The sequence below is a fragment of the Bactrocera oleae genome, chromosome 6 (genome assembly GCF_042242935.1).
Source record: "Bactrocera oleae isolate idBacOlea1 chromosome 6, idBacOlea1, whole genome shotgun sequence".
NCBI classification, from domain to species: Eukaryota; Metazoa; Arthropoda; class Insecta; order Diptera; family Tephritidae; genus Bactrocera; species Bactrocera oleae.
This window is the reverse complement of record NC_091540.1, coordinates 3,602,225-3,630,127: the sequence shown is the minus strand read 5'-3', so window position 1 is coordinate 3,630,127 and position 27,903 is coordinate 3,602,225. Positions and strand designations below refer to the sequence as shown.

Here is a 27,903-nt window from a genome sequence, read left to right as displayed (position 1 = left end):
GCCTACATGGAAGCTAACTGTACTTTGTGTTATTTATACGCAAACATTTGTCAGCAGATACGCAATTGAACGCAATTAGTTGCCGCCGACCTCACTAGTTAATACCTAATGCCGAAGATATGGCACAGTGTGTGGGACAGATAAATAATTTAATGTTGATTAGCCGCTTGGTCAATTTGGGTGCAAATGTACTTCGATTTGTTCTACTTAAGCTCCCAGAGCGATGTGATTTGGGGTTGTGAACTAACGAATATTATTATCACTTTAGTGAAGTTAGCAGGAGACTCTTGAGTCCACGTATGATGTTCATATAGGTTCTATTGGGTAATTGTGTATTTTGTTAAGGACCGTTTACTTTTCTAAACGTAGAAGCTCTAACCATTTTTTGGATGCCGGAAATTTCGGCGTCTTCTGCTCTTCATCCGAAGTGTAACACTCGTCAACAAATAATAAGTCATGACCGAGTGGGTTCAATATAAGTCTACCACATGAAGACTCGTGGCTTCTAATCTGGTCCGAGTCAGAATGAAAAGCAGAATGGCAGCATTTCCAAATCTTGGCGAATATTTCTGCAATAAAAATGTAATTGTAAGTATTGTATCTTGTCAGCTTCTGCAAGACTGCAAGACTGAGGTTGAAACATCTCGGCAGTCTTACCGTCGGCGAACTAGAAGGCAAAACCGAAACTGACATTAGCCATCTCAACAAATTTGTGATATGCTCGAGCCCTTTGTCGATTTGTGAGGGTCTTATGATCAATTATATAGGACTGGCGTGCTAGGCTCTCCAAATGAGCTGTCTGTTGGGATCGATCTCTTAACCTAACCTAACGTTTAAGCTAGTGAAAAGTTTCAATGGAATCTACATCAATAACATTACTATTAAATTTAAAGAATATATATATGACTGAGCTTCTACCAAAAAGCGTAGAAGCATGATGTGATTGATCGAAGAACCATTTACTGTGAGCAGAAAAAAACATCATAACTTCAAATAAATTTAATTGCATATTAAATCACAGGCGAAGAAACGGTGAATGTCCAACCTGTTTGTAGGGACTCACCCTCACGCTCATTTACATATGTAAATGGATGATTAACAAAGTGGGTGTGCGAAAAAAGATTACAATTGGTGCAGCGAGACAGCAGACAGACGAAGAAATCGAAAAAGTACCAAATTTAAATTTGTGGCAGAATACATAAATAAAAAATTTATAATGGCATTAAGACACGAGCGGCGGCTGGCGCGTGGTTTTGATAGGCATATGCGTCGGGCATTCGGCTGACAAGCAATATGCAGAAGTATGAATCGTACGCCGAATTCGAAAGTTCTGAGAAATGGAAATGAAAGTTTTCATGATCGACTAAGCATACAAAAGGTAAAGAGTATAAAAATCACAGCAAATAATTAAATTTTAAGATTTTTTTAGGCGGGGCGTCAGCCGCAACGCGTGTTCACTATCGAACCGAGGCTATTCGAGTATATAAAAGCTTTTCAGTTGCAACTCAACTAAGACAGTTAACAGCTGCGTTTACTTAAAGCAACAACATGAAACTTCTTGTGACTTTTGTAGCCAGTAAGTAAATAATAAATATTATTTTGGTAACCATTTAGCCGCAACACTTATACTTACTTTTCATCCTGTACACAGTCATCTTAAGCGTCAACGCATACAAAGTACGAGTCATCGACTCCATCTCATCGGCTTCGAGCGAGGAGCTACTGATTACACCGGCCGTACAACCTCAACCAATTATACCAGTGCCAGATTCCATTGCTTCTGTATCTAGTAGCGAGGAAGTTATTCTACTACCACCTGGGGGTCCACGGGAATCGCCTTTACCGGGAGTAGGTGTCGTGTCACAGTCCATTTTACAAGCCGTAAAGGTTAAGCCGCCTAAATATGGCAATGTTTTGGATACCAATCGCGTACTCGCACAAATATTTGGACCACAAGATGCCACTGCATAAGGCGTGCGAGTTCATGGCTAAGTTGAAACACAGGAACGTCGACAATGATCAGATGATGAACACATAAAATGCGAAATGAAAAGCTGAAAGCTAGGTAAAACAAAGCTACGCAACTTGGATGAAATATACACTAAGAAATTAATATTTTCACATATTGATTTACTTCCTTACTTCAAATTCTTAGTTAGGGAAGTTTCGATCCAATATAAACTCAAACTAAATTAAATAAATTTTCTATTTTTCAAATTACGAAAACTTTTGCTTATTATTTCGAACGGCAAGCAGTTATTTAGAAGATAAGATGAGTTATGTATTTCTGTACAAAAGCTCAAATCTGCGATGGTGACGACTGGTAGATTTCTGTGAAATACTCAAATGGTTTTGTGATATGTTCTTAATAGTCGCTGGTCGAAGTATATTGGAGCTTCTTCTTCTAAAATCTTGCAACTCTTTATAGACAGTAAAAATGGCGAATCGGACCTCAATGAGGGGACATAGCATGAAATATAATTAAAAAGACTTGACCGACTAGTACAATTTCCCACTTTAGCTTGTTGACGCAGGAAGATCTAAAAACTATAAAAAACTTTCACCAGTTGCTTCCAAAAGCGCACTCAGGCCATGTATGCATCTTGATTTTTGAGGTTGGTAGACTCTATAAGTATTTTAATTACGTAGATGACTCCAAATATTTTGTCCTAAAATGAAAAGCTTTCATACCCTCCATAACTCTAGTGATCCATAACGATCAGTAGTATATCTAAGCATATATTTTCTGTATAACTTAATAAAACTTCTTATAGTTCCACCTGATCTAGCTACTTTTGCTAGTAATTTCAAGCAGTCTTCGAACGGCTGATGGATTTTTGAGAAGCTTATTCATATCAACAGCATTAGGATGCCTTAGGTTGTTTAACTTCGCTAACGTAGTTGGGTGCTTTAGGTCTCATGAAATGACACAGCAATATACTTAAATGCTTCAATAACGAAAAAAGCTTCGGACACACGGAGTCTTATTGGATTTTAGGGAAAAGTGTGAAGGTCTGGATCTTCCAGATATCATTTATCAACTTCAAACTGTTTTTTCGGTACTCAAAAGAAGAGCGCCGTGAAAGAGTATCGTGCGTTCAATGAATTCACTTTAGAGCTAACAGTTTGACTTAATGCCTTAAAAATTAAACCAGGGAGCAACCAAATTTGCTCCGATGTAAAAGGATGTTATTCAATCCAAATCAATACCGAAACAGAAATAAAACAAATGTGTCTTTGTGTGTGTTTTAGGTATAAATTTATGTCAAAAATGAAGGCAGTGATTTTTTACTAACGAAATCTTATGGAAGAGTGTTTGGAAAATCGAAGCATCGATGTAATATTTCGGAGTTCACAACTGAACTTCAACGGTTAGCTGACCAACCGCGCCGCCGGCAGCATTTGGCACCTGTTGTTGATTTGGATGCTTCTGCGGGACGTCTTGCTGCACGGTATAAACAGTTTTCTGAACCTGCTCTGGTACTACAACACCTTGCATCGGCTGGACTACACCTTGCTGCTGCATTTGCACCTGCTGTGCTTGACTGATCACCTGTGGAACGTGTTGATGCACTTGATTGACAACTTGTTCCACCTTTGGCGGGACGGAAGGTTTCACGCCACGTGCAACTACCACACCCTCTGGTGGTTGAGCAACACCTTGTTGTTGTTGTACATGTTGATTGTTGCCTTGTGGAACGTTTTGTTGCACTTGTTCGTCGACCTTTGCAACGGGTGGAGACACCGCAACACTTGGCACTTGTTGCACTACATTCGCTTGTTGTTGCTGTTGTTTTTGTACATGCTGCTTGTGTTGCTGCGCATAGCTGATCACTTGTGGAATGTGTTGATGCACGTGTTCAACGATTTTTTGCACTTTAGCGGGTATCAGCGGCAACATCACCGCCTGCTCACTGGCAACATCTTGTGCCAGCTGTTGTTGTTGCTGTTGAAATTTGTTGATAAACTCTTGTAATTTTTGTGCTTGCTGTTTTAGGTAGAGAATCATTTGTGGTATATGTTTGTTCACATGCTTGACAATTTTTTGCACTTGTGGTGGCACTGCGGCTGACTGACTGCGCGCTACAACAGCACCCTGTACTCCTACCGCTGGTTGTTGTGGTTCTTTGTTGACGTTCACACCTTGTTGATTTTGTGCAACAACCGGTTGCTTTTGTTGTTGTATATGGTGATTTACTACTTGCGGAATGTGTGTGTGCGCATGCTCCACAATTTGTTGCACCTTCGGCGGTATTACGGGCACTTTTACTGCCTTGCCAGCAACACCGATCGGATTCACGTCATTCTTGTGCAATTTGTGGTAATTCAGCACTTGTGGAATGTGTGTGTGTACCAGATCGACAACATGTTGCACACGATTCGGCACCTTATAGTTCTGATGCGGTATGGGCACATGTTGCACTACGCCGGTTAGCGTAAGTTGTGGCGCATTTGGTACTTTTTGATATTGCTGCTGTTGTTGTTGCTTTTTGGCATGCTGTGCAACATGTTGCGCGTGTTGATGTGCATGTTGCTGGCCTTGAGGCACATATTGTTGGCTTTGATGCACGTGTTGCTGACCATGATGCTGATGTTGCTGGCCTTGTTGTCCATGATGCTGATGTTGCTGCGCTTGTTGCACTTGTTGTTGTTGTCCGTGTTGACTATGTTGATGAACTTGCAGTGGATTGGACACAACTTGTTGCTCATGCTGGTGGTGCGAAACATGTTGCTGGCCATGCGTCATAAGTTGCCCAACATGTTGCTCAATCTCTTGTGCGTGTTGATTTTGTGCTTGATGACTGTGATGTGGGTGTGTTTGGGATTGTTGACTCGATTGACCCGACTGGACAGGTTGTCCCGGGTGACCCGGCTGACCCACACTGACCAAGTTCTGCTGTACTTGTGCGCTGCCCTGGTAGGCGTAAGCGCTGCCAATGAGTGCTGGAATTGAAAATGTAACCCGTTTTTTAATAAGTCGAAAATGTTTTTTACTTTAGATATTAAATTTAAATTTAAGTATATTTATTAAAATAATATTTTAAAATGTTTAAAAATATATGTTGCTGCCTACCCAGCAATAAGTAGCCCTTCATATTGTATTCAAAAATTATATAAATCTTTACAGCGAACGTCTCAGAACGTTCTGCGGCTGAGTTTGCTGACGGCAAGCGCTTTTTATACCTCCGTACGATTCAAAGTTGGTTTTTTTGTAATTTTTTTGGCTCCTCGGCTCCACTTATGCATTTACAGCTGTGACCGTTTCATTTCCTTTGTCTGTAATATCATCCAAAATTATTCTTTTTTTTTCATTTTTATGCAAATTTTCTTGCGTTTTCGAGCCACAAATATTTTACAATCACATTTTGTTAAAAAATTGCACGCTGCTTTCGTGTTCTCGATCACTTTTGGATACTTTTCTTTTATTTGTTGAACTCTTCTCTCAAACAGGTAATGTAAAATTTGTATTACGTTTAATTTTCCTTTAGCTCTTTCTTTATTTTTAACTGCTCCGATGACGGTGTATATGATATTGCTGGTTATTTTGAAGTGTATTGACGTTTACATATGTATTGAGGATTTTTTTTTTGAGTTTACAAAATTTATTAAGATTCCTTTTGAATGCTGTTAGCAACAGGAAAACTTATTTTAAGGTTTTGATAAAACATACCTACAAATAAAAATATAGCGTTATCTTTATAAAATACATTATTCCCTCTTACTTTGATATCTTTTACATTTCTTTACTTCACAATAATATAAACAAAGTTTTGTCCTTTTGAATGTCTACTATCAAATCATATTCCAAGGATCTGCTATACATGTATATCTTGCGTATCGAGGGAACAATCTCTAATAGATCCCTCCAATTCGTTTGCATCTAGGCGGAGTCACGAACTGGCATCATTTTTGGTGCTTAATTTCTTAAAGTGGAAGGGGCTTATACATTTCTTAGAAGCATGCCTGTGTATGCTTAGATTTTATCCTACTAACTCCAACTAACCGCCCCCGACGGGTCAATAGATTATGATTATGAGAGAGTTGTTTATGGCAGAATTACGCTCTGCTTGTTATAGAGTTTTGAGAAACCATTTCATATTATTTTGAATTTTTGATTTTTGTTGTTGACAAAAGTACTTATTAACATGCTTCACATTAACAGTTATGCGATTCCAGCGACACAAGTCAGCAGCGTGTCAAAGAACCCACACAATTAACATGTTTATTATTAAATACCGACAAAGCGTGTCAAATTTAATTAAAATTTGCGAAATACTTAGTCAAAATGTAATAATCGCTTTAGAGTTCAATTGCTCATCGCACAACAAGATCACTGAGTATAATCGCTCATATGTTACAAGCGCCAGCGATCACCAGTAAGTGCACTCAATTACCCACAATTAATTGCTACTAAATTGGCTGTTAATCATAAATGTATTCGCCAAAAATACATGCGGTTAATTGACTGCTGACTAAAATTTAAAAGAACGAAGTATAATGACAACAGAAACCAGTTATATGTGAGACGCGAAAATATTTTTTTATTTCGTATAATTTAAGCAAATTTAATTTAGTGCGTCTGTTGATTATGGAGAAATGTAAACAATACCAAGTATTTGCCGTAGTGATGTATTTCAAGTGAGCATACTTTTAGGCGGTTTGCTTGTTGGTTCTTAAACGTATCTTAATAGAACTGACTAATGCTTTGTTACTTTTTTTAATTACAGTATGTTTCAAAATATTGCATGCGAAGTGTAGAAAGACCAATTGAAAAGTCATATAGAAGCCAGTTGAATATGTCACTGGATCACTACATATCGCCGTACCTTCTCCTGGTGGTTTCTTCTGTGCTCACACACCTACTAGCGATTTCTGATCAAAGCGAAGCTGCTGAGAAGAATTGCAGTGGACCCTTTTACGGATGGAGTGTAAGAGCTGGAGTTCTTCATCAACTGTAGATTCAGCCTACCATATCACTGTTGCGTCTTTCAAATGGAGGTAGCTGCCTTCAAGGTAGCCGTAGCTGTACTGCTTCGAAATGCAGCTCTCTTCAGAGGTGTGTGTATTCACTCCGATAGCAGAGCGAATATACTAACTTTAAGCTTGCTGACTGTGCACTCAAAGGTAGTCAAAGAGTGCATGATCTTATTAGCAATAGTAAGATTAGTTTCCGTATTAGATTTGTTTAGGTGTCCCGTCACAGCGGAATTACCCGAAACTACAAAGGGGATGAGCTTTAGAGAGGTCCCCTTATCCCAATTTCTAGCACTGAATCTATCGACCTCTGATGTGCTCGGCAAGCGCTGGTCCATAACCAGAATTTATATGACTGCGAGATCCTTTTGGCCCAGAGTGAATCGTACAAAGTTCTCTAAAGTACTTGTCGTTAGAAGAGTTGATCTCGCCGCAATTGTTGGTGCTCTGCCTGAACACTGTCTAATAGGCGCGCATGCGGTGCGGCAAAATATTTTGTCGGAGGCTTTTTGCCAAAGTTGTATGGATGAAGATGAGATGGACTCATCTAGGCACTTCCTGAGTTTGAAATAGCTCCGTAGGCACACCTTTGGCGAACTAAGCGAAGTGACCGGGATTAATATTAACAGCCTTAACCAATTTGTCGTAAGCTCAAAATGCTTCGTCGATCTATGAAGATCATTAGACGTAACTGTCGCGCATTTTAAGTTTTTTAGTCGAAATTAACTTTTGGATCTTCAAGTTTACTGATTTCTGGTCACTTTTGGTACGGGATATTTATGTGAACGCACTTCAATTCAGTATATGTATGTATGTGTGTTAACAAAATATAACAAAAACAACAACAATCTTGCGAAAGTCCGTCTTGACAACGATGCTTTGGCCGTCAATAATATATGCATTTCTTCACGTCAGAAGGCAAATTAGCCAAATTAACCAAAGCACACCCAGATTGAACGAATGCCAATGTAACAAATACACACTAACACATATATATAAAAATATATAAAATATGTGTGCCGATTGAGCACAAAGTTGAGCGAATATTAAAGAAAAAAGTTAATTTGTTATTAATATTCTTTTATTATTGCATGAAATAAACGAGCAGCAAGTATTGTGTTACAACACGCTATTTGGAGCAAAATAAACCTAAAAGGATATGAAAAAATGCAAAAACAAAATGTAATTCCTAACCGATTTGCGTCACAGCAAACAGCTACAAATAAGGGCAGTGTGAAAATATAAAAGCTTTGAATTGCTTGAGGATCGTTAACATTTATATTGCAAGCAGCGAACTGTAGAAGAGGCCACATAGTCAATGACAAAATTGCTAAAAATTAAATATTTCTTTGCAACGCGTAGAAAACAGGCTAAGATCATGAAGTATTTCACCGCCTTTCTTTGCTTAAGTAATTATAATTTGTTTTTTTTTTTTTTTGTAATTTTTTAAGAATTTTTTTTTTAATATATTATAGTTTTTTTAATAAATAATTCTTTTTTTTAATTTATTATTTTTTTCTTAATTTTTCATGCTTTAAAAAATTTTGAAATTAAATATTTTATGAAAAATTTTAAATTTTGATCTTTTTTTGATTTATTTAAACAAATTTTTTTTTAAATTTTTAGAAACTTTTTTATTATTTTTGGTTTTTAACAATTTTCATATATCATTTTTTCCATTTTTCAACATAAATATTTAATAAACGATCTCCACCGCTATAATTTGCAGCGCTCTTCCACATCACCGTCACCAAAACGACCAGCTGGGCTCTCGTCAGCAATCAACATCAGCAGCAGCAGCATGGTCAGCAACGACAGCAACAACATTACTATGATGATGATTTTCCTTATGATAAACAGCGCAACGCGCAGTGGAAATCACCAAACAGCAGTAACGGTAAACCACGTTGCATTGACTGTCGCGACACGGAGAAGTGAGCAGCAGTCTCGTTGCCAGTACAAATTGTTGTTGGTTTTGCGTACAAAATGCAGTTTTCGAAAAGAATATTTTTTCTGCGCACGAAAAAATTATTAAGTTTTCAAAAAAAATTACGTGCGCTTATGTGATCACTTGCATGCGGCAATATGAATGTCAGCGAAATTTGTTTCTTTTATCGTGAGATAAAGACATATATCGCATGCAACTTTTTTCCATGGAAGAAAAAAAGTGGTTTTGGTGTAAAAGTGAACCGAGAAATTGTTTATATTACATTTATATTAGCAATAATGTAAAAAATGTCATGCTACAAATTTTATATATTTTTATATCATGCTATAATTTTTAAATCATTGATTATTTATGCATATGTTATTATAGTTTTATTAATCGTGCCAACGTTGCAACATGTCTTTATAATAAAGCAAGAACTTTTGTTCTTTGTTTTGTTCTTATACACAAGAGTTCTGGTTTTGGGTTAGTAGTAGGGGGTGCTTCAAACTTCTAATATTTCGATGCAGAACGTTAGAGTAAAGGAAGACATATGGGTCAGGAAGGCCAGACGGCTGAAAATGTGAAAAGTGTTTATGGTGCTGCTATTGCAACACCCAATCACGCACGAAAATATCGATAAATAATAAAAATCATTAAGTCCGATCGTCATGAAAGTACTGTTTCGATTGCACAGAAGCTAAACATTGCACAAAAAACCGTTTGGAACCATTAAAAAAGGCTAGATATGGAAAGACTGGAAAAAAAACCTCATGGACCAAACTACCATCTGCGAATCGCAACAAAATCTCCTATCCAAAAGGTTACTGGAAATGAAAAGTGTGTCACTTACGACAACTTTAAGCGAAAAAGGTCAGTATAGGATCATGGGGAGCCGGCGGAAACGGTGGTTAAGCCAGAATTGACGATCAGCATCTACTATGAACTACTTTTCTATGGGCAAACTTATAATTTGGACTTATAATGTCAACATTTCGACCAGCTTTGGCCAATAGAAGAGGGATTGTATTCCATCAGCATAAGACCAGACAATCGGTAAGAGTTCCGGAAGCTTGATTGGAAAGTTCATATGCATCTAACTTATAATATGGACTTGGCAACAAGAGAATTTCTAAATTATTTTTGTTTTATGTGAATGAGCTGACCAGTGGTGTTTAGTCGAGCTAATATCCCATTGCCTGCCGAAGAGCGTTCGTTATTTGTATGCAGAAATGAAACAGCAAAACTTGAGTCGTAAAATGTCGCCCTCTAAGCGGTGGTGCCAACCATGTTGATCTCTTCTAACCTTCTATTGCATTAATTTATCATGTGATGCTGACACACCATCGTCTGCTTGCGACCGTTTTATACTCTATTTTGATTGTATTTTCTTTTTCAGACAATGAAAAGACTCCCTTTTATTGACTTCTATTATTTTCTTACACTGAGCTCAAGAATATTATTGTCAAACTACTGGTATCCAGTATAAACTGAATATATTTCTAACAGATCCGACAAACAAGATTGACTTACCAGGCTCTACTTGGAAGAAACTCCAATGAATATTTTGTTGTATAATAAGTTGAGCTCGGTACAATAAAGGTGTTTTCCATTAACTTTTTTTCTTACGCCTCAAAAAATGATCTACCCACAAAGTAAAGATAAGTAAGTTTAAATTTTCGAAATTTTAATCATCGATATTTTGCTATTTACATAATGAATTTGATCTAAACATTTTTTGCTCGAAAATTTATTTATGTATATTTATAAGAATGTATGTAAAAAAGATTTCTTCCGGCAGCATCTAACCAATTTCTCAGCATAACCACTATTCAATCTTCAATTCTTGCGAGTTGCAACGCTTGAGCCAATGCATAACACAACGCTCTCTCGGCGTTGCCTTGAAACCCAAATCCGGACGCTTACATATGAACGTCTCCATCGCACATTGATTTGCGAATTCGTGATAACATTCGCCATTAAATGCGCAAACAGGGTTCAAATCTAATTTGGTGCACTGTATATCGCAATTGACTTCCGTTGTTTCTGGTCTCATTTCCTCAACGACAGCATTTACCTCCGTTACGGCGGGTGTTACAGGCGCTACGTTCACAGCACGCATTTCACGCGTATGTGACAAGTCGAAGGTATTTGGACCACGCTCATCGGAATGCGCTAAAACCGTTGAAAGCGTTGTTGCGATTAGATATTGTGCCATACCCTTTACTTTAGGTTTATTGCGCGACAAAATTTCGTCCAATACAGGATCAGCAGTGCTACCAGTGCCTGCTGTTGGACTGCGGGGTATACGCGATGCAAACGGTACATGCGAGACCTCAGCTGGTAATATCGAACCAAAACTGATGAGTGGTATAATTGGTTCAGGCTCGGGTGAAGATAGTTCGAAAGGTTTGCTGGTAGTTACGGAAATGAACGGCGTTACGACTGAAGGTACTGCATTTGGTGCGGTTGTCATAACTGCCAGCGGTGTGTCCGTAGTTACGGTCACACCCTCCGCTAATTCGGTTAGTGTGGTTGCTTCAGCATCTGTATTTGTCTCGATTACATCAGGTACTGTTGTGGTTTTGATTGGATTAGTTGTGGTGCTTACTTCTACAGCTTGACGTCGCTTACGTTCCGGCACTGTAACATACATCAGTTGTTGAAAATTAATTGGACGTGAAAACTTTCTGGCTTTCGGCTGTTGATTATATGAGTATTGTAAATCCCAACCACGTTCACGCGACGCTTCTGCATCTAAGCCGCGTGCAATTAAACCTCTCACATCGAAACCTTGTGGATTCAAACCCTGCGCAGCCAAGTATTGCTCAATTATTTGTTGTCTGAGGAAGGCATCTGCGTAATGTGGCACTTTAACCTTAACCTTCTTAACGGCAGAAGGATTGATCAACCCTAGGCCCGGCACATGCACTTGCCCTTGCAACGCATGCGGCAAAATCAATTTGTATTCATCATCATCAGTTTCATTTTCCTTCGAACCCGAACCATATTGTTGTTCACTGCCTGCATTGTCACGTCCTTCCTGTTTACTTTGATCTTCTTCATCACTGGAATCAGAGTCCGATTGCTTCGCAGAATCGGCGCGGCGTCGTGCTGCACTAACCACATCTTGCCTATATGGCGGCCAGTGATAGTCTTCAGCGCTGTAATCGTAGACGGGACGTCTGCTGCCCAAATCTACGCCACGTTGTAAATTCACTTCCTCATGATCTAGCGGCGATAAATAAACTTCGTAATCATTGGGTTTGTATTCAAATGCGGGGCGATTATACACGGGTCCTTGGCGATTTTGTGGCAAAAGTATTTGATATTTCTCTCCATCGGCATCGGTGACTATATACGGCACTCGTACTGCTTGCACGCCAAGCAACGCTACAAAGTCAGGCATAAAAAGAAAGAAAGTAAAAAATTTTATTATTTTTCACATGTTTTCACTTGTGACCTGTAACAGACCTGCGGCAAATATCACTAGCAACTTCATGTTCTTTTCATCAGCACGTACACTTCCTCAATGCTCGGACTCGCTTCAAATTCTGGGTTTTATATGGAATTTAAATTTTACAACCGTTTGCTGAGTCAGCTAATTGTTTCTACTGAGCGAGTTACTTATTTTTAGCCCCTTTTGTGGTTAACACATTTAGTGTATTTACTCATAAATTTAAACATATAGGTGTAAGCATCAGACAGCATTTGAACACGACGTCATAAGCGTTACTCACACACATGTATTTCGTCGAAATTTGTATTCGCTCTCATAATTTATATACTCGTTTCGTTATCCTGCCGGAATAAATTTATTCATTCACACACACACACAAACATATGTACTTGTATTAAAAAATGTGCGAGTTTGCTTTGTTTGAATTTTAAATTTCCATGTTTATACCCTGAACAGGGTATATTATGCCATGAAGTTTGTAACACCCGAAAGGAAGCGTCAGAAACCCTATAAAGTACCATATACCTATGTACATATATAAATGAGCAGCGTAGCAAGCTAAGTTAATTTAGTAATATACATATGTCTGTCCGTCCGTCGGTCTGTCCGTATTGTATATACGAACTGGTCCCTCAGTTTTTGAGATATCGATCTGAAATTTTACACCTTTCCTTTTCTGCCCAAGAAGCTGCTAATTTATCGGTGTAGCCGATATCGGACCACTATAGCTTATAGCTGCACGATCTGAATCATCATATTTGGCATGCGTTATTGTCTAAGCAATCTCCGAAGAAATTATTCAGATCTAGTCCCTATAGCTTATAGCTGCCAAACAACAGACCGATCAAAGTTCTTATAAGAAATATTTTGTATTTGTGAAGGGTATTATAGCTTAGGTGCAACCAATGTTGACTTTTTTTTTGTTTGTCTCATTATTTAACCCTTTCCTCTTACAAAAATGTATAAGCTGTCGCCACGGCAAAATATTCTACTGCCGGTCTCTCGAGTTTATTTTTACTTGTGGATCCTTACCTGTATTTTTGGACACAATTCGGCGTTAAGAACTGATTGTAGTTTATTATGCTGTTTTACTTTCCAATATGTCAATAATTTACGAGAAAGTTCGCAAGATCGCACATTTATTTGTCATGGAAATATTTGAATTAAGTTAAGTCGGAATTGCTGTAAGGAGTGCTAAAATATTAAATGTATAAATAAATCGACGAAAACTACTCGAAGATTTAACGAATGATGTGCCAAAACAAACCGAGACATAGAAAAATTAAACGAAGCAAACCTTTTAACCACGCTCTTTATTCAAATATTGTAGTGAGGTTTATAAGTTCTCATTCCAGGGGGCAACAAATTATTGATTGGTTGAGTTATGTATGACGCTCAAAGCGAATGCGATTAAATTGTTGACCAACAAAATTATATAAAAGGTACTACATCCACCAATATACTCGCTAGATTAAGTTTGCTGAGCCTTTATCCTGTCCTAAATGCACGGTTCTTACGAGTCCATGAAAGTAGCTTTGACAACGTGTAAAATTACTGAAACAAAACTAAAAACGTTCATTTCAGCTGCACCGAAGCTTTAATACCCTTAAAACATGCAACAGATTCCATACAAGAACTTGATTTTGATCGGTAACTTTATAGGGCAGCAGGAAAGTTTCTGCAGATATCCTTGCGTTGCCTTAGACAATAATTCATGCCAAATCTCGTAAAGATATCCCGTCAAATACAAAGGTTTTTTTTACAAGGACTAGCCTTTTATAGATCAGTTTGTATGACAGCTAGATTTTATAGTGGTCCGATATCAGCAGTTTCGAAAAATGTGGAAGAAAAGGACGTGTGCAACATTCCAAATCGGAATCTCAAAAACTGAGGGACAAGTTCGAGTATATACAGACGAACATTGCTAAATCGACTCAGCTCATCATGCTGATCATTTATAGAAATACATTATAGGATCTGCGACGTTTCCTTGTGGATGTTAGAAACTTCGTGGGAAACTTAATTTACCCTGTTCAGGGTCTAAAGAACTAAGGATACACGTACATTCCACAAAGAGGACTGGACTACCGCGGCAGTATTATCATTGGTAGACATGAAGGTTTAAGTACCATAAGGCTGGACTTCATTTAATATGCAAAAGGTGGAACCCCAAACTAATTTAGTACATGCCTATTGCTAAGATAAATGCGGTTCATACAGTTCCTCCAACTTTAGTATTTTGTAGGACAGATTAATATCGAACAGATGGAATATATAGAGTTGCCGAGATACATTTAGTTAATGGCGACGACCTTCTTTTATATGTACAAAATATTTGTTTGATATATCTGTCGTGTGGATAAGCTATGGAACTGAACTGGATGTTATAAAAAAAACGGTCTTGGATCCATTGTAGAATGGAACAGCAGCTGTCAGTGAATATTGTTAATGTGGGATCGCGGATTCTTTCAGATCATTTTTATTTAATTAGTTTGAAGTGAGTTTGAGCATTTTATTCAAGATTCTTGCAGCATACTCTTTCGCAATGTTTTGTAATATCACGCCCGGCAGATTGAAACATTTCCGAATATATAATATATCTGACAACTTTAATACAATTTAATACGCTTTATTTTTCAAAATAATTTTACAAAGGATTTTTAAATATGTTATCGCTGTTTGCTCAAATTTAAGTTTTTTAATTTTGTATAATAAATGTGAAGAAAAAACCAAAAATCATGATTTATTGTTTCGAAACTGGTATAGGAACCACGACGGGTGCCTCGGTTACGCTGACTGTATCTGGCACCACTGGAACAATTGAGAGCTTTGGTAGCTCTGAAACCACTGGCACTACTGGAAGCGTTGATACCTTTGGAAGCGCCTCTCTATCAATTGGCACCACGGAGGGTACCTTTGACGTAATTGGTACCGTTGTTTCTTTGCCAGTTTCGACGGGATTAACAGATACGGTTAGAGTATCAACACCGGCCACACCACTACCAGCTGTTGAGCCTTTAGCAGCCAATTGTCGTTGTTGACGAGGCACCGCATCCACAGGCTTTGCTTGTGCGCCTAAGCTTTGCAAGTCTATGCCTCTTGCTGCTAGTGTTTGAGTGATAATTTGCTGCTTGATTTCAGGACTGACGTAGCGTGGCACTTTCACCTTGACCGCTTGCAGCACTGGCTGATTGATGACACCAACACCCGGCAAGTTGAGCGGAGTTTGACCAGTAGCGGGCAATAGAATACTGTACTCCTCCTCACTGGACTCCAGCGAACCCGTTAAGGTAATCTGCGGTAATTTTACAGCTTGTACGCATACGAAAGCTGTGGTTTGGAATTTGACAAAATAATATTAATATTAAATTGAGTATGAAGTGGTTGTAAGCGGTATTTTTGCTCACCTGCGGCAAAAATCACTAGGTACTTCATGTTGTTATGTTAAAACTTTGCCCATAAATGTCTCTCTGATCCTGAATGTAAGTGCTTTTATATGGCCGTCGTTACAAATTGGACACACCCTAAGTGCCGGACTGAGTTAAAAATAATACTGATTGACCATTGTTTTAATTTGAAAGAAACTGGTCTTCAATATGACTCGTCGGCTGCAATTAGCCGCCCTTTACGGCCGCAACATTATTTTGTGTGACTTATTAATACTATATCACCAGTTCTTAATTCGCGTATGTAAAGTTATCGGTATCTCTCTTTCTCACAAAAATACATCTCAATACATAATAGTATCTTAAGTCTTCTCCGAACACTCTCTTTACAAAATGTTAATTTATTGGGTTAATCGAATCGTATGAATCTCCTCATTGTGCATTCGTGTGTCTGGCTTCATTTGAATTTGATTTATTATTGTTTTTTGAATACTTACCTCTGGTTGTACTTATATATACACATAAGTTTACAATACATACAATTTTAAGTAATTTCCGATTAATTGCGTAATTTTTTTTTAGCTGATAATAATGAATTCACTTTTATTTTATATTGGCCGGTAGGTTGACAGGGGAGCTCAAATGCGGCTTGACTGCAAGCGACCACTATCAATAAGTATAATCTTATCACCAATAATACCCAAATAAACATCACTTAACAACTCGTCGATTTTAAAAGTTTTGAGTTTCTCCCTGAACAGGGTGTATTAGGTTTACCACGAAGATTGTAACACCCAGAATCGCCGGAAATCCTATAAATTGTATATATAAATGATCAGCGTGACAAGTTGACAAGTTGTGTCGATTTAATCAGTTAGTATGTCAGACTGCACTACCATTTTATGCTATAAAAAATACTCGTGTTAGAGAGTTATAGCCTCGTTGCAGCTGGAGTGAACGGTTTTTCTTGTTTTTGGATGGTCTTAGAGCTATCCTTCCTTTTTCGCTGATTTTTCCTATATCTGCTACACTTTTTGCGATCAGTGAATGCGAGGATTTACTTTTCTCAAATTAATTATCCTCAACTTTAGGGCTTTATAAAAGTTCATATATAAATAACTTAGTTCTATGACAATTCGGAGAAATACCTGCTCACAAATATGTTTATTTCAAGGTGGTAACATATAGTAGAGTAAGCTCAGTGGAGATTGAGAGTTCTCTATAACTGAAGGATGACTTCCTGTCATTTCGCCTAGAGTTTGCAGTCCTAAGATAAAGAAGTCATCCAAGGACCTTTTCTAGACTAAAAAGGTAATAAGCCAAGTAAACGAGTACTACAGGATCCTGCAGTGAAAACTAATAACCAAAAGTTTCTGAATCACCTTGATAGGAAGTAAATCCGTTTTTGTGGTTGCTCAAAGCTTATAAGTCGGACCGAAGCTGCCAACCCTCTACACATCTCTATACAGGAGCTCTAGGCGCTGTTATTTTTTTTTACGGTAGCAGATAGCATTCTGGACCTTCGGATGAGGGCTCCTTCTCATAGATACTCAAGATATCTTTTTTTGGCTATTAACTTAAGCGATTCACCATCATTTCTCTAGCTCTTAAGCAAGCTACGATGACGTTGGCCAAAGAACCTGAAATGGCGCGAGAAGAAAATAGGTAAAGATAAAGATATTGAAACAAAGAATTTTTACTTTAAAGGAAAATGTAATTTTTTATTGGAAAAGGCATTTTATTACTAAATTTTTAGAAAACACAATACTTTTATTTGGGTTCATAAGAAGGCTTATGTTGACTTAGATCTAACAGGTTGTGAAAGCTCACAATATCATTGGTACAGCAGGGACCATTGGCAACTCTGGTACAACCGAAGCCGATAGTCTTACTGGTGTCAGCAACGTCCCTTTATCTTCATCAGTTAATACGACCTTGTCATTGACGGTACCAGTTTCCAGCGAGACACCCTTATTCACAGCAGCCGCAGCTGGAACCTGTCGCTGTTGACGTACGAACAAACCGGAAGTCGGTGCGACATTATTTAAGCCTCCCTGGAGTGATGGTGCAGCAGCAAAATCCTGCAGAGTTAAGCCGCGTGCAGCTATGGTCTGAGTGATAATTTGCTGTTTGATTTCCGGACTAAGATAGCGTGGCACTTTCACTTTGACCGCCTGCAAAATCGGTTGATTATAGATGCCCACACCCGGTAAGCTCAATGGTGGTCGATTATTAGCCGTGACAAGCACACTGTACTCCTCCTCACTGGATTCGGATGAATCATCATAGAAGCCGTATGGAATATTATAGGCTTGAACGCAAAGGAGAGCTGTAAGAAAATTGTATTGTTAGACATATAACTGTAATATTTTTTAATAAAATGGACTTACATGCAGCGAAAAGTACAAGAAACTTCATGTTGTTTGTTAAATGTTTGATTCAGTTATGTTTCTCAGCCTGTGAGGGACCGCCTTTTTATAAAAGATTGTGAGTTGAAATTTGAGAAACTTAAGAAGATATATGTTTGATTATTGTCTCGATTAGTGATTAATTTATCTGCTGTATTATTGTACGAAACCCAATTTGTTACTCATCTTCGATACATCATGACTTAATGTGGTTCTTACCACACCCTCACCTCGGCAGATATTTCAGATTAGCAGTTATTTTGTTTTTGTTGTTCGTGCACGTCAATTGATTGGCTTATCTTGGTACTACTGTTATATGCATACATTTAATCTTTTGGCGTGTGTATTTTTAAACGGGTATGTACAGATCCACGCTTTAAATACAATATTATGGAAGATTATCACGGCACTTAATTTATTTGTTTATTCAAATCGTTTCTTAAACGCCACAAAATTGCTTTGCTTTGTTTAATTAAATATTTATATACATATACCCTGAACAGAGCACCATACACTAAGTTTGTAACAACCAGAAGGATACGTGGGAGACTCTACAAAATATAAATTATCAGCGTGACGAGCTGAGTCATTTTAGTTATGTATGTCTGTCTGTCTGTCTGTATATATACGCGAACTAGTCCCTCAGTTTTTGAGATATCGATCTGAAATGTTCTTTTCTCCCCCAGAAACTGCTAATCTGTTGGAACCGCCAATATCGGCCGACTGTAGCATATAGCTGTCATACAAACAGAACGATGAAAATGAAGTCTTTGTATGAAAAACTTTTTTATTTGACGAGTTATCTTCATCTGGAATGGATTATTATCCAAAGCATTGCTGCAATCTACGAAGAAATTATTCAGATCGAATCACAATAGCATAGAGCTGCCATACAAACTGACCGATCAAATTCATGTTTTTGTGTGAACAAATTTTTTATTTGTGAAAGGTATTCTACCTTCGGTGCAACCGTGCAACGTGTTTTGTTTTTGTCTTTAATTACATATGAACTCGGTACTTTTTGATTTCTGATAGCAACGGAACACGCTTATATTTTTTTGTTTTCAATCAACTTCTGTGAAATACTTTCAAAGATGTTTCCAGATATCGATGATTCCAGAGTGAATCTCTATAGAAAAATTAATATATATAAAACTGAATAACTATAGCCCGAAAAATAATCTCTACTTGAAATAGGTTTTTTTTATTATTCAATATTGTCGACGGAGCTGCGTTTAGACGTAGAATTTACAGCGGCTTCGCGTATACTTCAATGATAATAATGTACCGGAAAGTAAGCTCTGTAAAGCATACACTAAGATAATGTTGCTGCAGACGGTATTTCCGTCATATGGACTAGTATGAGTTGCTGCAAGATGGCGAACCTCAATTCACAGTCCTTACTAAAATCGGTCTTATACGCAGTAATTTTAGTAATTACCCTATCAGCGGTCTTTGAGATGTCTATCAACGATTTGACAATGTAAACCTTTTCGCTTCACCCTGAAATATCCATTTTAAGAAAAAGTTATTTCAATGATTACTAGCGATCTGTGCTTTCTCAAACATTAACCTTTACACCAATAATTTAAGAACATTTTTTATATAATCCTGAAATTCCGTTCAGACGGTTCAAGATCATTATTCACCTATGTCGAATAAATCATATAATCTCTGCTCAATGTTGCTCTAGATATTTTGATATCTTAAAATAAATTTTTTATATAATTTTTGACTTGCACTGGGAGCTAAGAAAATTTTCTGAAGGCAGCTCGAGACTTAATAAGTTAATTAAGGCTTAGCGTTTTATATATTCAAGCTGTTTTTTTCTTGTTTTTCAATCAATTTTGTTGTCTACTCTAGTCTATATATCATATTATATACTTTATATAATATTTAATAGGGTGTGTGATATTTTTTCAAAAAGTTGGAAGCGATCTGCACTCTTCCTATATGATAATAAGAAGAGAATAGAAACTCGATAGAAGGAGGACCTCCCATAACAATTAAGCCTTTCTGAGAGGCGTCTATCAATAAATTTTTTAGTGTACAAAGCGAAAAAAAATCGTTTTTTTTATCCACCCTAATACTATATTTTGCTAAAATACTTCAAACGCGATGTAAAATGTCTAACATGCTACCAAAACTAAAAGGCCAATAAAAATTTTATTTTATAAATATTTGTATGTATATTTTTTATTGTTTCTTTTTTTTATTTAAAAAATGTTAAAGCTAATTTCTTTTTTACAAATATTAGCGATGTTTTTTATTAGTTACTTAAACATAAATACATAGCTGGATATTATTTAACATTATTTTCAACATATGTATATAATTTTGTGTTAATAGTTTTGAATTTTTTTTAAATTATTTTGTAAACGTAAAAAGGAAGTTTATATTTCTAAGTGTAATTTCCTTGCGTTCTTGAATTTAGTTTTTGATTTTTTACGCATTTTTGAAAAAAAAAATTTTGTTTTTGTACTATTTTTATAATATTTTATGCGAATTTGTTTGTCTGCTTTTATCAGTGATTTTCAGATTTTTAACAATAACTTCCATTAGTTGTTAATCAAAAACATGCAGTATTGATATTTTTATTTTATTTGACTGTTATTTTATTGTTTATTGTTGTTTTTTTATTAAATGTTTTAAGTAGCTAGTTACTTTTTTGTATTGTAATATTAATTCTTTTAGTATTATTATTACTTTACTAAATATGCTTATTGTATGCGGTTGGTTAGCTATATATTTTACTGCATATTTATATTATATTTATTTGTTTAAAGTTGCTTTAAATACTTAATATTGTAATAATTTTTATTTTCCATTATTTATATTATTATAATTTATTTATTATTATGGAATTAATTTATTTATTAATTTTTGTTATTTTTACCATATATAATAATAATTTTTTTGTTTTTGTTTGCGTTAACTCTAGATTTTTTAATTTTTTTTATTTCTTATGCGCGATTGTCCATTCTTAAGCAACGCAAATTTATTCATTTTGTTTCTTCCAGCTTTCTCATATTATATTAACGACGCTTTGCAATGTAAAGCGCTACTTTAACATACATACTTATTGTTTAAAAATATTTACATACATATGCTTAAGTTACTAATTCACTTGTGTGCTATATATTTCCACACATTTTAGTTTATATTTTAAGTATGTCATCTTAAATTGCAAATACTAACAGTTCTTAATCTTATCTTAATTAATTTAACAGTGTCACAAAAACAATTGCATGCGTTTTTAACTTAATTTGTATTTGTAGCCAATAATATTTTGTTAAATTTTTATTTTTAGACACTAAATATTTCAAACTCAAATATTGGTTTAAAAGTTTCACACACTTTACAAAATAAAACTAATTGTAAATACTTTTAAATCCATTTTTATTCATTTTCCTCGTATTTTCGTTTATAAAAAATAAATTAATTGAAATTTTTCGTTAAATTTTTTTTTTAATTAATTAATTTTGAAAGGCTTTTGATGCACAAATTATTATTTTTTAATTATTTTACAATGTAAGTATGTAATAAAAAAACATTTTTTAATGTACCACTTTATATAACGATCCACATCTTTATTATTATTATTTATTATCAGCTACACACTCATTCATACATAGTTTAACATTTCCAACGCAAGATTTTACGCTTAACAAATATTTTGCTTAAAAGTATTGCACTTAAAAATATATCAACAATTTGTTTCAAATATTTTTATGTAAATATTTTATTTTTATAGAATTAATAATGCGTGTATATGGTTAAATATGCATTTATTATAAGTTTTTTGTTTAATTACTTTATAAAAAAACATATTTTTATGTATTACGTATTACTTTAATTTTATTTATAATTTTTTCTTATTTCATAATTTTGTTTTATTTCATGGTATTATATTTTTTAAATATTGTTATTTATTTCATAATATATTTTTATTTCGCAAGTTTTTAATTTCTTTTTTTTTATCATACATTCATTTTAAGGTTTTTAATTCATTAAAATTTACTTGTTTAAATTTATTGTAGTTTTATTAATTATTTTTATTAATTTTTTAAATATTTTTTTCCCGTAAATTTAAATCTTTTTTTACTTTCATCATTAAATTTATTTTATTTTTTATAGATTTAAATTTTTTAAATTTATTAAATTTTAATTTCATTATATATTATTTTTGTAAAATTTTGTTTTTTTATTTTCTTTTGCTTTTATGTTAAATTAATATATATATTTTTAAATTTAAATTTTATTTTATTAATTGTTTTTATTTATTTTACAATATTTTTTATTTTATTTCGGTAAATTTTACTTTGTTTGTTTTTATCATATTTCATTTATTTCAATTTATTTTTTAAATGAGTTAATTTTGGTTTTATTTAGTTTTTATTTATTTAAATTTTTACAAAAAATTTGTAACTTTTAAATTGATTCGTTTCATTTCATCTTGATATTTAATTTTTTTACGTTTTTATTAATTTGATTATCTTTAATTAGGATATATTATTCCACTGTTTTTTGTATTATTTAAATTATCAAAATTTTGTATTTAATTTCAGCTGTTTTTTTTTTTTATTCTCTTTTATCTTTAAGATATATTATTTGCTTATTTTTATTTATATATATTTTTTTTTAATAATTTTTTTTCAAATTTTTTTTATAAAATTATAAATTTTTGTTGGACATTTTAGTTATCTATTACTTCAATCTTGGCATATTTTCTTATACTTCATGCTTGTAAGCAAGAATATCGGTATATAGGTATAGTTACATATAGGGTTCCATAGTAATTAGCTTGTTAAATTCTATTTTAGTTACACAATTTAACAATTTAAGGTCTACCTTTAAAGATTTTGTTTAGTTCATTTTAGTTTTATTGTTATTATTATTAATTACAAACTAAACTATTGTTGTTTTACTGTATTTATATATAATAGTAGTATTTATTTATAGTTAAATTTTCTCTATTTGTTCTTCATCAGTTTCCGGTGACTCCGGTATTTTTATAGTATTTTATGTATGTAAATATTTATGATTAGAAAAACAAAAAAATAAGTTCCGCGCGCAGTTTTAGGAAGAAATCTACAACTCATAGGACCAACTTGCAGTTACATCGTTCTCGAAGCTCAACTTACATAATTTTAATGTCAAAAGTAATTTAGTGTAATTAATCCATTAGCCAATAGCACACAAGATGTAACTGCAATCAAAATTTTACCAAAAAACAAAAGACATTTTAACACAACGCGCTCACATTTAGCTGATCTTCTCTAAAAGCCAGTTCAATAAATAGTTGTCTGGAAGAAACGCGTATAAATTTTGTCTCAAATTCATAACTAGCGTTGTCGGTATTGATTTAATTTTATTTTTTAATAAAAGTTAATTCCACGCATGATTAATTACACACATATTACTGTGCTCTTGCTTCAAAACTTGTCACTCTTATTAATTAGTTTTCTCTTTTTCTCTTGTCTTCCAGTTTCAGAGTGTTTCTTCTTTCGCTGTGCTGCCTCTTCAAATACACTTTATTTCGCAATCGGCTTGACTTCCAAAAGTTGCGGATAATTCTCTACGATGTTCAATAGTATCGTATCGATATAATGCTTGAGGCGGGTATTCTCATCTTCCTTCTCTTGAAAGGCTTGTTGCAACTGTAAATGAAAAGATAAAAATTAGATTTAATTAATTATGTTTTTAAGAGTAATTAATACCATATAATTCTATATATTTATGTTAACACATTAGTTCAGAAATCCTAAGCCGATAGGGGTAGAGAAGTTTTTGAAAGTAAAGAATATTTTTTTATATACATACATTTCTAAGCCTTAAGGTGGGGTTTAAAACCAAAGAAAGTAGTATAATTGCCATTTTCATAAATTAATCACAAAACAGGCACTGAAGTTAAGCAAATTCAAGTTTTTGGACTCAATTCCTTGGAAATTATTTGACTAAACAAGATTTAAGTTTAAAAAAAAATTTCTTTTGAACGTCTACGCAAATTATGTAATATCAACAATGCCATTAGATTTTTCTCAAATTCATAGAGTTTTCTTCACGTTTTCAAGAGATATCAAGGGATTCGTAAATGGGATGCCTTTTAAATAAAATCTCAATATATAATATAATATATCGTCCGTGTTTTACGCTCGTTATTCTATAGAAGAGTTATAGTTATTTGAACAAAGCTCTACCGAAAATATTTTAAAATATAAAATTAGTTCACATAGTGTCCACAACCCCAACTTCCATGTATTTATGACCGCATATTATATAATATGAACAAAGTATGCTGTATGTATGTGTTGATAATAATATATGTGTTGTGAATACCCATAATGAATAAATGACTAATTAATGTTTATAAAACTTAAAGTAAGTAAAATAATTAGTAATAATAATTAGATAATACTTTTTGTTATAAATTTAATTGCTATTCTGGCGAAACTCTATTCTCTTTTATCATTATTTTGTTTGATTATTTACACAAAATACTATCGTTTTTGTTCCTTCAAGCCATTCTGACGAAGTTCAGGGAATGCGATGTTTCTTCTTGCGTTTTTTATTTTCAAAATAACTTTTTATAAAATTTTTCTCAATATTTATAGTAAAAAACAAGCAAGAAATATATCCGATTCGGTCAGTGTAATTTCATTGACCGAGCTGATGAAGTAGCATTTTCTGACTTCTGACTACACAATTTTCCAAGACCTTTGTGCCGATTTTTGCTTAATATTGATCATGAACGCATGTTTAATTAATGCATTATTTGCATTCAGTCTTTCAGCATCTCCACACGAAAATTTCTGTCTAAAATTATATCAGATATTCGAAATTCACACCAAAATGACTTATACGCTAATAACGAGATCAGTTTTCAACGATCAAGTGTGTTTTTTCTGATCTAGACTTCAGCAGTTTAGCTTGCTAACATGGTTACCGAGAAAACGTTACGATCAGTATAGTTTATGTCTGGCTGCTCTGTTTTCAGTACTCTCACTCTTCTAGTCATCTAGGAGAAGCAACTGATTTCGAAATAAATCACCTTAAATGCTTTTTGATAGACTTCAGATGTTTTTCTATATAAGACAGTCCACCCAGTTTACCATTTACTAACTACTTTTTTAACGTTTGCTGCTATATGTTATAGACACGTTTCTTTTTAACCTCAATGAAATCTTTATACACTTTTTTTAAAAGCTGTTGTTTGTCTTAAACTTTTTCAAATTATTATTTTCCTTATTTGTGGTTTTGGAAAACTTTTTCGAAATTTTTTTCTAATTTTTATACTCCTTAAATTAGCAATTAATATTTTCTTTATTCTATTTTATAATATTATATTTTCACTCTCTTTAGCAAAAGACTGACCTCCAGAGCTTTCTGCGAGCTTTCATAGCATGGCAAATACTTTTAACTATTTCTAACAGAACAGTTTTTTACTTCTTCTCTTTAAATAACAGTTATCCGAACAATAGTGTCATGATTATTATTAAAGCAGTTAATTTTCTCTAAAGCTTTCACCATTCACCATTACCACACCAATGTTATATCAATCCAACATAAATTATTTGCACTTCTTTGAGTTAAACACTTTGTCTTTTTGTTGTTTATTACCTGACTTAGAGATGCTAATGTGGCTGAATCCACAGAATCCTGTAATAAAAAAATAAATAAAAGAAAGGAGAATACAAAATAATAAACAACATATACATATACATAGATAAAGTGAGCGATATAACGGGGTGTATACGAATATGCGTATGAGTGCGTACACGAGACAAAGTAGGAAATATAAATAAACGAGTGACAAGACAAAACTATAAAAAACAAAACCTCGACTGAAAATTAAAAAAAAATTTATATAAATTTATAAAAAATAAATATATAATAAATAATAAGGCGAAGCGTTTAAGCTTAGCCAAGTGATAGTATAAAAAACAAAAAAAACAATTATATAAAAATCAAAAATAATAATTATAACTAAACCTATTATGATTTCTTCGTAAATTTTTTTTCTAAAAAAAGCTGCAAACTCGTTACTTAAAGCACAAGCTCTGTAAAACTAATGCTAAAGCAATGCAGCAGTGTGTGTGCAGGTGTTTATGTGTACGTTAAGCTTTCATTATATACCAGAGTGTATGTTTGTTGTAAGCTGTGTGCGCGTAAGCATGAGCGACGGTGTTAGAGCGAAAGCTTGTTGGCTATAAAAGCTCATAGCCTGTCCCAAAACAGTGTATAAAATAATTATTTTCTAAGCGCTAATTATAAAAAAAATCACATGCGCCACCCACCTGTGCTTGTGACATTTCCTCCAGCTCTTGCGCTAAGCTATTCAGTGTGCCGTTCAGCAGATTGCGGCCCTCTTCTACGCCGCGCGTGAGCACTTGCGCCTGCAGCTCTTCATTTTGCTCCTCCAAAGCTAAATTAAATTATTATATTAATAAAATCACCTTAATAATAAATTAAGTATTACCTTTGTTCTTTTGCCGCATCTCCTCCAGTTCCTGATGCAGCTCTTCCAGTCTTATTGTCTCCGGCGAGGTGGTTGGCAGCGCTGGCCCCGTTTCGGCGCGCAAACGTTCCAATTCTTTACTCAACTCCAACATTAGTTCTTCGGCCGCCTTCTTATCGTCTTCGTATTTGCGTTCGCGCTGCACCGCCTCATCGAGATCCTGTTGCAGTGCCACTATTTGATCGCGCGCCAATTCATATTTCTCCTCGGTGCGATGCAAATCATTAGCCTGTTTATCGCAGAGCACACGCAGGCGTTGTGCATCTTCGCGTAATGTGTTCGCTTCCAATTCAATAGTTTTTATCTTGATTTGGCAATTTTCATTTTGTAGCGCCGCTTCGCGCTCGACACGTGCCAGCAGTTCACGATAGCGTTTTTGTTCTTCGGCCAGACGCTCTTCGGCGCGCAACTCGGACTGAGAGAAAAGAGAAAAATATAGATGTTTACAAATTGGTATTGAAAAGATGAAGAAATAATATTAAATTGAATATCACAATCGGACTTTCAGGCGATTCGTCCACTAAACAAGTTTCAAGGAAGAAAGGACATCCAATCCTCTTAATTTCGTGCTACATAAAACATATTGTGTACCCAATTTTCTAACCTAATTCTACTTGTAGGTGTATATATACATAGAGCATGTTTAATAAACGAAGGGTCTTACAGGACTTAGACCACCTCAGAGCAACTGATAGGCTTTTATACGAGACCTTTTAGGTTAGAAGAAAGCTCGGAGAATTGAAATTACTCGCTGAAAGTCTACAATGTAAGATTTCGTCTAGACTAAGCTTTTATCTTAATCAAACAATGATGAACTGATGCGAAAACAGATATTTATGTTGCTGATCATTAGATGTTCCTATACTAAATTTTTAACCGTGAACTATTGTGAGGCCCCGGAATTTCCGACTAAGTAAAATTTTATTTATTATTTGGCTAAGCCACTATAGCTGCTCTTTTTTTTTAAAGTCATGGGGAATTATTAGTAACCGTTGATGCTCCCAAGATCAATAAATGATGCGAGAAAAGTGCGCACGGTATTCCTGAACTGAAGATATGCGATAAATGCCTATCAAAAACAAAAAATTGTATACCAGAAAGTGGAAATGAGTAACAGGTCTATTACAAGAGTATAATTAACGTTGTGAACAAACTATACTCAAACTTTACTTCAACTGTCACATACTATTAGAACGCCTTGTTTCTTACTTTTCCTCGAGAAAAGATGA

General features: G+C 34.7%; 6 protein-coding genes across 25 annotated transcripts in view; 1 reads left to right on the top strand and 5 right to left on the bottom strand.

Moving 5' to 3' along the window:
* Positions 1 to 1,466: 1,466 nt before the first annotated feature.
* LOC106616362 (uncharacterized) lies at positions 1,467 to 2,226 on the top strand. The gene is made up of 2 exons (XM_014232982.3): positions 1,467 to 1,576; positions 1,652 to 2,226. Exons 1-2 carry the CDS (start codon positions 1,549 to 1,551, stop codon positions 1,969 to 1,971), a joined length of 348 nt encoding a protein of 115 aa, XP_014088457.1. The 5' UTR covers positions 1,467 to 1,548; the 3' UTR covers positions 1,972 to 2,226.
* A 1,010-nt stretch (positions 2,227 to 3,236) lies between these two features.
* On the bottom strand, positions 3,237 to 5,171 carry LOC106616340 (uncharacterized). Its single transcript, XM_036358282.2, has 2 exons — positions 5,075 to 5,171; positions 3,237 to 4,944 (listed from the first exon to the last, which is right to left on the bottom strand). Exons 1-2 carry the CDS (start codon positions 5,094 to 5,096, stop codon positions 3,353 to 3,355), a joined length of 1,614 nt encoding a protein of 537 aa, XP_036214175.2. The 5' UTR covers positions 5,097 to 5,171; the 3' UTR covers positions 3,237 to 3,352.
* A 5,401-nt stretch (positions 5,172 to 10,572) lies between these two features.
* Positions 10,573 to 12,473, bottom strand: LOC106616339 (uncharacterized). The gene is made up of 2 exons (XM_014232954.3): positions 12,377 to 12,473; positions 10,573 to 12,295 (listed from the first exon to the last, which is right to left on the bottom strand). Exons 1-2 carry the CDS (start codon positions 12,402 to 12,404, stop codon positions 10,731 to 10,733), a joined length of 1,593 nt encoding a protein of 530 aa, XP_014088429.2. The 5' UTR covers positions 12,405 to 12,473; the 3' UTR covers positions 10,573 to 10,730.
* Positions 12,474 to 14,970: 2,497 nt separating this feature from the next.
* LOC106616364 (uncharacterized) lies at positions 14,971 to 15,878 on the bottom strand. Its single transcript, XM_014232985.3, has 2 exons — positions 15,770 to 15,878; positions 14,971 to 15,692 (listed from the first exon to the last, which is right to left on the bottom strand). The coding sequence occupies exons 1-2, from the start codon at positions 15,795 to 15,797 to the stop codon at positions 15,106 to 15,108; spliced, it is 615 nt and encodes a 204-aa protein (XP_014088460.2). The 5' UTR covers positions 15,798 to 15,878; the 3' UTR covers positions 14,971 to 15,105.
* Positions 15,879 to 17,441: 1,563 nt separating this feature from the next.
* LOC106616363 (uncharacterized) lies at positions 17,442 to 18,348 on the bottom strand. The gene is made up of 2 exons (XM_014232983.3): positions 18,139 to 18,348; positions 17,442 to 18,077 (listed from the first exon to the last, which is right to left on the bottom strand). The coding sequence occupies exons 1-2, from the start codon at positions 18,164 to 18,166 to the stop codon at positions 17,575 to 17,577; spliced, it is 531 nt and encodes a 176-aa protein (XP_014088458.2). The 5' UTR covers positions 18,167 to 18,348; the 3' UTR covers positions 17,442 to 17,574.
* Positions 18,349 to 23,507: 5,159 nt separating this feature from the next.
* nuf (rab11 family-interacting protein nuf) overlaps positions 23,508 to 27,903 on the bottom strand; it is a 119,154-nt gene continuing 114,758 nt past the window's right edge. For 17 of the 20 annotated variants that reach the window (XM_036358288.2, XM_036358285.2, XM_014233005.3 and 14 more), the window contains 4 exons: positions 26,636 to 27,089; positions 26,454 to 26,581; positions 25,777 to 25,815; positions 23,508 to 23,816 (listed from right to left, as the gene is read on the bottom strand). In XM_036358288.2, the coding sequence (XP_036214181.1) occupies positions 23,691 to 23,816; positions 25,777 to 25,815; positions 26,454 to 26,581; positions 26,636 to 27,089 (747 nt within the window). In that variant the 3' untranslated portion in view covers positions 23,508 to 23,690. The remainder of the gene's footprint in view (positions 23,817 to 25,776; positions 25,816 to 26,453; positions 26,582 to 26,635; positions 27,090 to 27,903) is intronic. The other 3 variants (XM_036358296.2, XM_014233003.3, XM_070112141.1) reach the window with 1 other exon arrangement.

Excerpts from the sequence above, each read along its gene's own strand:
- LOC106616362 (XM_014232982.3), top strand. The coding sequence starts at position 1,549 with ATGAAACTTCTTGTGACTTTTGTAGCCA. Across the intron at positions 1,577-1,651 it reads TCTTGTGACTTTTGTAGCCA|TCATCTTAAGCGTCAACGCA; the intron begins GTAAGTAAATAA and ends TCCTGTACACAG.
- LOC106616363 (XM_014232983.3), bottom strand. The coding sequence starts at position 18,166 with ATGAAGTTTCTTGTACTTTTCGCTGCAT. Across the intron at positions 18,078-18,138 it reads TCTTGTACTTTTCGCTGCAT|CTCTCCTTTGCGTTCAAGCC; the intron begins GTAAGTCCATTT and ends ATTTTCTTACAG.
- LOC106616340 (XM_036358282.2), bottom strand. The coding sequence starts at position 5,096 with ATGAAGGGCTACTTATTGCTGG. Across the intron at positions 4,945-5,074 it reads GAAGGGCTACTTATTGCTGG|CACTCATTGGCAGCGCTTAC; the intron begins GTAGGCAGCAAC and ends TTTCAATTCCAG.
- LOC106616364 (XM_014232985.3), bottom strand. The coding sequence starts at position 15,797 with ATGAAGTACCTAGTGATTTTTGCCGCAG. Across the intron at positions 15,693-15,769 it reads CCTAGTGATTTTTGCCGCAG|CTTTCGTATGCGTACAAGCT; the intron begins GTGAGCAAAAAT and ends TCCAAACCACAG.
- LOC106616339 (XM_014232954.3), bottom strand. The coding sequence starts at position 12,404 with ATGAAGTTGCTAGTGATATTTGCCGCAG. Across the intron at positions 12,296-12,376 it reads GCTAGTGATATTTGCCGCAG|CGTTGCTTGGCGTGCAAGCA; the intron begins GTCTGTTACAGG and ends CTGACTTTGTAG.